We start from the raw sequence: 12,252 nt of genomic DNA on the forward strand, positions 1-12,252 counted from the left end.
CAGAGAACGATTTAATGTTTTTTTGATTTTATGTTGATTTTGCTATTGTAGACGATGTTGTGGGTATTTGCACTTTGCGACAAGAGTACAAGTTTGTAGTTTTCCCTTGCTCTTTAAACTGAATCATACGATCTTTCATGATTTCTTTCTTTCTTTCTTTCTTTCTTTCATTATTTACGATTCATTGTAAATTATAATTGCCGATCGATTCTGTCTCTGAAAGATCTAGTATGCCCTGAATTTCGAAAACCAATATTTTATAAGAAGAACTAGTTCTTTAGCTTCAGTTCTTTTTTTCCACTTTATTCTCTTTCTTAGAAATCTGCCAATCTCCTATGCGGAACTATTAAAAACAAACGCACATCACTCCTGCCTGATAGGACATCCTGTGCTTTTGTTTAACAGACATTTTAGATTTGGAAAGTATTTCTTCCTGGGGTTGTATCGATAAGGATTTAGAAGTCCTTGTTGTTAAATTAAATAAAAAAATGCTATGTCAATCACTTATCAACCAACAGTCCTTATGATTACTTGTATCTTATACTAGTGGCAAGAATGAAAGGATTAATATTCAACAGTAAATTTTAATTAAATAACGAATGAGGTTTTCAGTGGATGGACAGCGATCGCCTACCTGCTCACCAAATGTGGCGACAATGTTAGTTCGGGGGAAATTTCGTAGATATCTTTTGGGCGAGTCCAATGCACTGCAGTTGGCGTCTATCGGCTGAAAATAAAAGAGAAGAGAATGAATGAAGTAAATTAATACTACTTACTTACTATTTATATACTTCAGAGCAAACAAATTTTCTTTGGCGAGTTTACATCAATTTACTTTTTACGGTTACGAAGTGTTAAACAAACGGACTGTAAAACAGAATAATTTCCTTGCGAATATAAAAGTAGTCAAGAAAATACAAGGGTCACTTTATTTTAAGAAAAATTGTAATTATAGGTTTATCGTAGGAACAATGCACAGCTCCGTTATTGATTCTTGAACTAAAAGTAATCACTCTGCGAAACCCATGAAATAATGTAAGAGAAACTTTTTATTATTGTGCAAACGGATTAAACTACATTTATAACTATAATGAAATCCTCTTTAGGTAAATTAAAACTACTAATTACACGAACGCAATGATTTTAAGGTATAAAACACATAGTTCGCTCAAATAATTAAATAACAAATATTTATATTTGCTTATTAAACCTAATAAAATAATTACATTCTATCTTGTTTCATATGTAAACACGCGTGAATAAACGTGTGAACGTTGAATTCCAACACGACAGCTAGTAGAGACGGAAGATTAAATTATCAATGATTATCTTAAGTGCAAAGATAATATCGCCAATAGGATGTTTTAAAATGCATTTGCATGACCGGCAAGTTACAACATTTAAAAAGTTCTTAAAGTCCTCACAAAAATAATGTTTACACTTTTTACCTGTAGCTGACAATGTGAGTTCCTAGCGAACACACAAAGTTTCTACACAACATATGAATTGAGTTTTTGATTCGTCATTTATTATCTATACCCTCATGAACCAATAGAATTTCATTTGACTTGTACTGATAAAGCTATATCGTCACACTTGTTACACTATGATTAAACGGTTTGTTCAGGTGCGGTGCTCTGTGCCAGTGTTACTGATAACAGCAGTTTACTATTACAAGTGCCACGAGAAATTTTGTCCCGCTTTTAATATGTCTTAATAATGTTATTGTGATTTATTGGTATTTTTTCACCATTGATTAATTAAGAATGGATAAAACAAAACATAAAACCGGGAAAAAACAAGAAAGGAATAATGGTAAAGAAAAATATCCTCAGTTTATTTCTGACGTAAAATACTTGAAAGAGAATCTAAAAATTAAGGAAATTTTAAGAACAGTCAAAATGAACAGCAGTATGCGGATCAAAGCACCTCCGGGGAGTAAGGTGATGAATAACAAAGATTTCAATGACAATGAGACCTCTCATGAACAAATTATATTTAAAGAATCACAAGGTCAATTATTATTAGATGACTCGCCTGAAGCAACACCTCTAAACGTCGTATCATCAATAAACATAGACGCAGAATCAAAAATCAACAAAGTAGAAAAATCTGTCGAACCTAACGAAATCATCACTGATACAGTAGAAATTGGTAGTGAAATTAAAGAATATAAAGATGGTCTATGTATAGAAAATCCGCAAGGTTCTGTTAATTTAGAGATAGATAAAAAGAAATCGTTAATTTCTGAAACAAATTCGGATGTGACAGATGTAACATATGTCCCAAGAACAATCAACAAAAATACAAATACCTCACTGAGGGACAGAAAGTTGTCACTAGATCAAACAATTTTATCCAGGCAAGCAAGCTTATCCCAGTCTGAGTTAGATTTACACTCAATGGGAAAATCACCATTAGAGCGTAAATCTTCCTTTTTCAAAAAAAAGATGGATAGTTTTCTTAAAAACACTACAGAAATATTTAAAAGGCAAACACAAACAGGAAAAACTCCACTTATACAACGAAGAGGTTCTATGTCGATTTCCCTACAATCTCTTAACGATAAATATGATTATAATAATGGCCATTACAATGAAGGCCCATTACATAATCAACAGGTAACTTTAAAAATTAAATTTTTGCTTTAGATGATTAAGAAACAATTTAGTATGTTTTCGATGTTCTATAAAAAATCTTAAAGATAATATAAGATGATGACCAAAGCCGACTTAGAAATTTTAATTCAAAAATTAATAACATACTGGAAATTAAAAACAAGTTAGCATTTAGTAAACCAATCTGAAGGTAAAATTAAATATCTTTTTATCATTACGATTTATTGAGAAAATTTATGGTGTTTTTACACTAATAGTATGGATAAATCGGAAATCGTCATAAAATATAAGACAATTATGGACTATCACTTCTCTTAGCGTAAAAAAAATATTCAGGATATTTTAATATAGTTTATATCTTTAGATAGATTATTATTTATAAATATAAAGATGTATATATCGTCTGTATATAAATACCGGGATCTCCAATGTAACAAGTTGTTCAGACCAGAGAATTTACTAAATGACATTATTCGTTCTATTAACGTTCAATAACTATGTAGTTATCTTTTACGCGCTATATAACCTTACCACAGTTTTCTTATCAATATCGCGATTAAGCCAAATATTTGAATTTTATCTTTATTTTGTATATATTGCGTTATTTATTTAACCTCATCTAGTATTATTATAGAGATGTACTATTTCACCTTTTAAAATTTCGTATTATTGTTATATTTTTGTCCCGCTGGACACAAAATGTTATTTAATCCATTATAAGGCTCCAGTGGCAATTAAAAAAAAAAAACTTTTGAAGGAACTGAGAAACAGCACTACAAGTTTATCCACCATGGCAAGAAGTTCTTCGATCGCGAGCAATATATCTACGAGCCCTTATGAACAACTTGAACAATTTAGTTCGACCAGCAGCCAGCCCTTGCTTTTCGCCAGCCAGCCATTGCAAGGTTGCTCTTCAAACAGTGTTAATAGTTAGTATTATGTGTAATTTGAAACTAACAGTTGACTACCAATAGTAACGTGGGACAAACGCTAAGCAGTAATAACCGTGTCTAGATATTGTCTTAAGGTCGCCAAGGCCACGCGTAATTATTGGGCTAGTAATATTTCATACGTGCATGCGTGTTTCAAGTCGATAAGCGTTGCCATGATGCTGCTCGAGCATTTTATATAATTGTGGGTAACACTACACTGCCCTGACTGCACTTACTACCAGCTCTATGAATGGCAGGATCCGCACTGCATTTTCTTACGAAAAACTTATTTTCTTTACTTTTATTACAAGAGTCCAATTTTTTTTTCAAAAAGATCACTAAAATTGAATAAACACATAAACAAAACAAGTAAAAAAAGTTTTATATTATACCGCAGATTTAAATGAAGTGTATAATCAAGACTCCTTCTTAAAATCCCGTGCAATATCAATGAGCTCGGGTTTAGACGCACCGCAAGGACGACAAAGAAGGAAAGCGTTAAAATCCAACAGGTAATATATCTTCAGTATTAATATCATAATCTAATTTTATCTAATTTACATCAATCACACTACACTACTACAAAATAAAAGATGTGATCTGTGCCTTGTGATATATGTGTTCTGTATTATGTTACTGCAATTAATCTGTATGAATAAAATTTGAAAGATCTTCGAGATGACATAACTTTTTTAAGTTAAACATCAACGTTAATATATATATATATATATATATATATATATATATATATATATTATAATATTTTTAAGTCGCTTTAGAATAAACAGTTAGTTTGAGGCAAAAACTCACAAACGTAAGCCTCAAATTTACATCGTATAGTTAAATACTCTGTAGGAATCAGAAATTTTCAAAAAAATCACAAATTCTCAAAAATATAATGTCTAATAAAAATAAATCCATTGATCAAGTTCTAAAGTCAGACTTCATTCGAAAACATATAGATTCAGAATGATAAGTATTTGCTCTGAGACGTTCACCGTCTGACTATATTTGATATTCATATGAAAAATAAATGTATTGGGATTAATTTGTTATTTAAATTTATAAGGTGTTTTTCCGACTCCTTGACTTTCCATAATTTATGTTTTTATTCAACCATTTGTACTGTTGTATAATGGGTATGGAATGGAATTTTTTTTAAATTCAAAGTTTAACTGCAAGAAATGGTAAAGGCATAGAATGTTAATTAGCTAAAGTATGATTGTAGTTGTGTTAATCGAAGTTTCAAGCTTCTTTCAGAACTACGGCCATATTTAGGGAGAAAGTGTTTCATACTGCAGAAATTCATCTTTAATATAGACTATAACGTTAGTAGAGTTCGATGCTTAGTAATAATTTGCCTCGAACACGCAAAGTGTCTTCTTTCACTAAATAAAACTTAGAAATTTTTTATGCAATGAGTACTGGTCTACTTCAACACCAAATTGGAGTATGATGAGAGTGGCTTCAAGAGCGAATGTGTCATTACTGGGATACAGTCAAACCAGTTCACAGATTAAAAAAATTCTAATTACTTTTGAAATTAAAACAGATGTAATTTTTTTTTTAATTATAGATTGTTTTATAAATCGTAATGTATTATAAATCAAAAGCACAACATTAAGCAAAAAAATATACAGCTGAGATATACAAACACAGCTGTCAATTATTTGAGTATTATTTAATGCTTTCTTGTCCGCGTTGGGCCATCACCTCGCCTGATGGAAAGCGACGATGTGGTCGAAGATGAAGCACGCAGACTCAGTGGTACCGACGATTTTTTACCGATTTTAATAATTTTAACAAAACATATAAGGACATCATTTCCTTAACGACATAAAAACAAATAACGCGAGTTGCATTTACATTAGACACGTTATCGCTGCTTTATAAAAACGCCGTACAACTTTTAATCCAACATATTTTTCTATTGTAATGATAGAAAAAATCTTTAGTAGGTAAATGTTTCATGAAAGACTGTACCGGTGTTAAATTTATCCCGCTGCGTAATCCATTCTTAGATATTTTTTGTCCATAATTTCAAAACAATCAATAAAAACATTTTCAGAGTTACTTGGTTAGCGAGCGAAGGGCTTACCAATTACTTCAAAAGAATTATACAAGACGACAAAAGTAGAGAGAGGCAGCTCTGCAATTCATACCAGGATTTTTCAAGCATTCCCGAAAACGAACTGTTCGGACCAACGACTGATGTAAAGGGCCGACGGTTATCGTATCAACGAGCTGTTTCGGGTGAAGATCCTGTTCTACCCTCAAAGTATTATGACTCAACACAAAGAAGAAAAAATTATATTCCAGAACATCAGGAAGTAAGTAAGATTTTAATTCCAATTCTGTAACTAACTGTCTTTCGATTTATTTTACCAATCAATAATGTACGTGTTAGTAATTATATTTCCGAGTATCGTATTTTATGCATGTTCATTGTTTTTATTAATTAACACATCCTGATTATCTCACATTACGTATGACAAAAATTTTATGTTCATTAAAAAAAATTAAGTTAATGGACTATGATATACGTGACATAAATGAGTTTTCGTTAAAAAATTACATTAGCGGCTACAATATTGAAACACCTATTAAATATTATATGTGTAAATTTTTAAATAACAAAAAGCGAACAGGAACTATGAATAAGAAGCATGATTTAACTTCGATCGAGTTACTGTTATTTAAAAATTACGTCATATCATAAATGCCTCAATAAAAAGACACTCAACGTTAGGACTTTTATTATAAACAATGCTTTACATTATAGAGAAGAAATTAACCTTTGTACCAGCAAACATAAATCAACTCTTGATTGAAAAACATTATGTGTACTATACTAAGATCAAATCAATTAAGCAAATAAAATACATGGGTCTTGTATCCAAAATATTACTTTTAGATATTTTCAATGGCAAATTAGGGTATAATTTTCTTTCGTTTTCATTCAGTAACCTAATTGATTCGTGTTTCTTTTATTCAAGAAAACGTTTCAACATATAGAAATATGTTATTAGGATAATTTGATAGCAATAAAAAATGAAACAAAAATTTATCATAATACCTAATAATACAGGTATGATTTCAGCTTACGTAATAAAAAAACAATTTTTTATTTTTTCTCTTAACAGGTTATGCTTTTAGGTAAAAATTTAATCAAACGAGAAATATAATTTTTAGCAAAATTTATCCGGGCTTAAAAACGAATGAATTTCAAATGATTATTATTGACACACTGGCATTTGCGTGACATGCTTGAAACCATCCGTAGAAATAAATATCAGGAGACATCGACATCATCTGTAATAATGTACTTTACCTTAAATTATGAATAAATTCCGTCCTTAATATTGTTATCGGGTTTAATAGCGTACCCCATAACAACTTTTTTTTAAATCAAGCAAATTAAATCCTGTATCAAGCTTCAATTATCATACTGTAATCATCATTACAATTGACATATAAGATTTGCTATTACGCACCAACTTCGCGAACTGGTTGAATGCCCTCTCAACCCCGGAATTTTAATAATCTTTTCATAGCTGGTTTCTACTCAGCAAAATAAATATTCCTATCAAATTTATCTATTAAATTTAAGGTTACAGAACTATTGTGATGAGTCAATATATAAGTGGAGATCTCTCTATCTATTGTCTCGAATGATATTAATGCTGTTAGTCCTGGAGGCTTTCACAGCTTCATCGGGAGTTAGTTCACGGAACGCAAGGGTCCGTGAAATATTCAAATTTAAGCTAGGCCGTCGTATTCCAGAAGAGTGGTTTCTGATCTAGTTGTAACAGCGTTTGTAATGTAATGGAAGTCTCAATTTTGTGTGGTGAGTGGCGCTTAGGATGTGATAACTCTAAGAGAGTATCAGTGAGGACGTCTTTAGGACGCCACTTAAGAAACTTGAAGGAGGAACGGGAAGTAAAGCAAGACGCCCTCTTTATGGGTGAATTAGGGTAAATAGAGGCTAACTTAAAGAAGGTCTTTGAGCAGGCTTTAAAGAACTCTCAGACCGTTAGGAAGTCGAGGTCGCTGTAGAGATCTATGTTGCGTTTGAATTACTCCGCCCCGATAGCGATCTGGTGAAATGGATTTGTAACGCATGAAATGGATAGAGTGCCTGCCTTCCTCATCTTTACTCTTAGATCACAGTTTAGAATCACAGGTAAATTGGAGTATCGCCGTATTGACTTAATTTTATTTAATTGATTAACATTTACCTCCAGGCCCATTTTTAAAAGTCTTTGTTTTCATAATTTATAGCAAGCATTAATTTTATTTTATTTTTCTTACAATATTTACTACTTAACTTAATTTGCCTTAGGATCTTGCCCGACCTCTTAGTCATGTTTTTATTCATTGCGTGCGACACTACCCTTCTGAAAAAACCTAAAATTTATGGGCGCAGATGACCAACGCTTGCGTAAGAAAGTACTGGTCTGCCATAAGTTTTGTAAAGGTGAACTTTGTGTCAGGCAAAAGTTGCTCAAGATATGGGCGGCTTTGTTCCTGACTGAGTGTAAATGTTTGTGAAAACAAAGATCTGGAGCTAAAAGTGACTCCGTGATATCTCACCGAGTCAGAGGGAAGAGGCACAGGGTGCCCCAGTAGGCGTTGCGTTTCTGCGGGCACAGTTTGACTGAAAGACTAGAAAATAGAATCACTATTCTCTAGAATTCACGTAAATTTTCTATTTGCTAATTCACTCGCCTAGGAGGGTGGCTGCTGATTAAAGTCTCCGTTTCCGAGAGGAGAAACGGGTCTCTACCCGATATTCTTTCATTTACTAAAGAAATTAAATTGGGCACTATTATTCGGGATTATGCAGCTCATGTTTTATTTAAATACGTACATGGGGATAATATAAATCAATCGAGTAAATAAGTTAGTATTCTTCTATGACAAGGAATTAGGAGACATAAATCAATTGCAATCAATTATTTGGAACATTATGTAAGATGATTAGTAGCATTTTTTCGTTTCCTCTAAGCTCAGTTTTACTTTAGAGAAATATAACTTTTTGTGACATTCTTTGCAAGTTTTGTATTTTAGATCAACAATCTTACATTCGCTAATGGGACGCCCAAAGTTGCTTTTTAACTAAAACTTTTATTGACGATTTTCCTGTAGTTGAGATTAGTTGGCTAAAGTTGACGCGAAAACTCGCTAAATTGTCTAACAAGCTGATACTAAAGTCGAAGAAAGGTATAAAAATCTGAAATTTTATAAAAAAATTAGAAACAATAAAATCATATCGCATACAAATTATAAAATACTTTTTATTATTTGTAATCAATTTTAGAATATTCTTTTATCCATTTTGAGCCGCCGCACACATATAAGCGTGTAGGAAAGCGCGTTAATGAAAGCATCACATTGATAGATATAAGTGAAACGATGTATTTTTCCCGTCTCTTGCCGTCAAAAACAGCGGCGAGTCAAAAATTATGACTGGCTGCAGTTTGAATTCCGCGCGCTTCTAGAAAGTCCTATTTAAATGTTTACCCTTATAAGCAAATTTAACAGAAAATGGATGATCCACTGCGCATGTACTCAACGCAGTCAAGCTCTGAGCGGTAACTCCACGGCACCTCACTGTCGATCAAGCAGGCTTTGGGTTCGAACGTCTCCTTTGAATCCTTCCTTACTTGGCAGAAAAATTACGATTCTTGTTTCTCTGATTAAAAAAAAAAAACTTTCTTAAAATTTTTTTTATTGTTGCGCTATTTCCATTCAAATAATCTTCTTTAACTTTTCAAGTAATTTTAAACTTTTTCCTTCTTCAGAAATTTACTCTAAATTTAAAACTTAATCGTGATAGCGTGCGTGTGTATCTCGGCAGTCCCACTTTGTCTCTACAAAGGTAAGTTAGTAGACTAAATAAATGTTAGTTAATCTAATCCAAAATAAAATATTTTACAAAAAAATTTCAGATATTAAAAATAGTAAACAAACGTAGAAATAAAATATATTTTAAAAATTAAACATTTCGTAGAGAAACAGCATGTTCACTAGTAGTACTCCGAACTTTGATTGAGAAAACTTCTAAAGTAATTAATTGTAAATTACTATCAATACTCTATCTATTGAAAGATGTATATTATAAACAGTTAGACGTTAAAAAAAATAATTACACCATCAATATTTCCCTAAAGAGTAATTTTTTAACTCATAAAAGGTTTATTTTCAGTCCATAATTAAAGTTACATATTCTACCAATGTGGTATTGTTGAATAAAATGATTCATAAAGGAACGCATTTTATTGAAGAAAAAATTTTCAATATTATTTTCTGTGTCCGGAAAATGAAATAAAACTGGTTATAAAGTACTGTAGTAACAAACGCATGGGATAATGTATAAAAATATTTGTTTTAGAAAGATTTCTCCGGTAAACATTCTAACTATCAAGATAAATTTAGGATGTCTTGTTTTATACAATACTGTGTATATTCTGCAAAATAATTATTACTTATATCAATATCACCCTTTGTCACGGTGTATTTTGTCTTTTTATTAATTTTGTATGTTATAAAATACCGAGGATTTACATATATATAAATGCGAGGATACCTTTAAACAGTAAATTAACAGAAAGTTAAAATTTTGACCTCGTAGAGCTAGTGCCGTCGGCTATGAACTGAACCGTCGCACGGTTGCTTTAATATAATTGAGATCCTCCTCGCTCGTAAATTATTAAAACAAGTTTAATCGTGGCGAAGCATAGTGATCACTAATATTATTTAAACAGCTTTCCACAAATTCTTAGTTAAGAAAATTATCAATACCGCGAAAAACGCAATTGTGTACAAATATGGTGAAAATGTGTTATGACTGATTTTTAGATAAATTCCGCATTGTTCCAGGCGTTTGTTGCGCATAAATTTGTAATTGAAATTTATTTAATTTTAGTCGCCTTTTTAATGCTGTATATTATATCATAAACTATATAATGATTATTTTATTTTTATTGTTATGGTGATCATAATCATACTTTTACTTTTGTTATGATACATATTTTTTGCTAGAATAAAGATTTTTTTCTTGTCAACTGATATAACTTGAAGAAACCCTGTTGACTAATTTTGTTTACTGTATTCACACAGTCCATTGTTTTTAAAATTGGTTATTTACTGTTACTGTTAATAGTTGATTGTTTTCGCAGTTACACTATTTGATAAATACCTAATAATCACTAGTTAGTTGCTGAAAAGCTTACTTTTCTTATTTTGACGCGTATTTAACGATTACCCTTTGAAGAGTGGGGTGGACTGTAACTTCTACGTGTTTTGATATTGGAACAATTTGTTTTAGGTTACCTCGAAAATATTAAAACCATAACAGATATTTACCTCGAACGATAACATAATGTCGGAGGCTCGATAATGCATTTATATATTAAGATGGCACTTTATATCGCCTGCTGTATATTTAACACAATATCGCTTACATTTGTTAGAACACAATTTTATTTTAACAATATAAGTGAACACTAGAAAGCTTGCACTAGTTTAAAACAAACTCTAAGCTTATTACTTTAAATTTCTAATTTTACTGTGATATTTGATCACAGTTAGTTGATCATACTTTAGTATTGCTTAAAATAATATAATCATTAATAACGTATACTTTTCAAACGTTCTTCGTCGCAATCGATTCCACGTGAATAGTCACCTGTTCTTTTCTTATTCAAATCGATCGGACAACGTAAATACTTGCAAGGAAGTGGAACCAAGCACAAACTTTTAGCATAATATATATTACTTATTAATCAGGGATTAATTATTGGAGATTTAATTTGTTTTGTGTGTTCAATGTTTTATTCCAAACCCTTCTGTCACAATATCGTATTAATCATTAAAAGTAAAAGCCAACAAGTACATTCGCAATGTTAATAAGAATATAATAAGATGCGCTTGCATTTCTTTGTGAGGTACTTAGATTATTTTTTATTCTCTTAATTGTGCAGACAGTGAAATAAAAAATTATACTGGTTTCATTGCGACCATGTCACTTTAAACCCTTCAGTTAGCTAACTTTTATTAAAAGAGACATTACCAAAGAATAAAAATAATAATATTACTGCTTTAATTAATACATCTAATATAAAATGAATTCATGCTATGTATCTATGCTGAATATTTTACTTCATTGCAGACCACTGTTATTACGAATTTCGAAAACCATCGAGAATTGTTGAGAGTAATTATCAATTAACATTATATTATTTAAATTAAATTTGCACAAAATTAATACACGTAATATAACCGAAATGTTATTAAATTTTTATACAACAAAGGTGAAATATTAATGGATTTTATGTTTTTTATGATGTCGCGAAATTTAACTCCGCTGGCGAGTTTAAAATTGATTTAAAAAAAAACATATTTTTCCGTCATCAGTGTTTAACAAAGCACATCGGTAGTGCACTACTCACCTTAACGTTTTCATTTTTAATCAAAACATTTCAATGTTACCTTTTTGATATTTTTATTAATAAATAACCGCCATAGAACAAAACCAACCATAAGATACCATAACCAGAAGATAAGCAGTGAAGTTATTCACATAAACATTTAATCCTTCTTACCGTCGTGAATTTTGTGTTTTTCTTTTGTTATTTCCCTTAAGTATATGAGATGACAATTAATCAATTATTGCCGATAGAAAACTCTCGTAGCTGACC

The 12,252-nt window shown here is 31.1% G+C and overlaps 1 protein-coding gene across 1 annotated transcript in view; it reads left to right on the plus strand.

Annotated features, from left to right (window-relative positions):
- Window positions 1–1,723: 1,723 nt before the first annotated feature.
- Window positions 1,724–12,252, plus strand: part of LOC137922042 (uncharacterized) — a 30,788-nt gene continuing 20,259 nt past the window's right edge. The window contains exons 1-4 of the mRNA XM_068764889.1: window positions 1,724–2,621; window positions 3,376–3,547; window positions 3,948–4,062; window positions 5,619–5,880. Of these exons, the coding sequence (XP_068620990.1) occupies window positions 1,767–2,621; window positions 3,376–3,547; window positions 3,948–4,062; window positions 5,619–5,880 (1,404 nt within the window). The 5' untranslated portion in view covers window positions 1,724–1,766. The remainder of the gene's footprint in view (window positions 2,622–3,375; window positions 3,548–3,947; window positions 4,063–5,618; window positions 5,881–12,252) is intronic.

This window comes from Battus philenor, unplaced genomic scaffold, assembly GCF_028537555.1.
Source record: "Battus philenor isolate CCGP_79_NKW_IND1 unplaced genomic scaffold, ilBatPhil1.0.hap1 SCAF_1, whole genome shotgun sequence".
NCBI lineage: Eukaryota > Metazoa > Arthropoda > Insecta > Lepidoptera > Papilionidae > Battus > Battus philenor.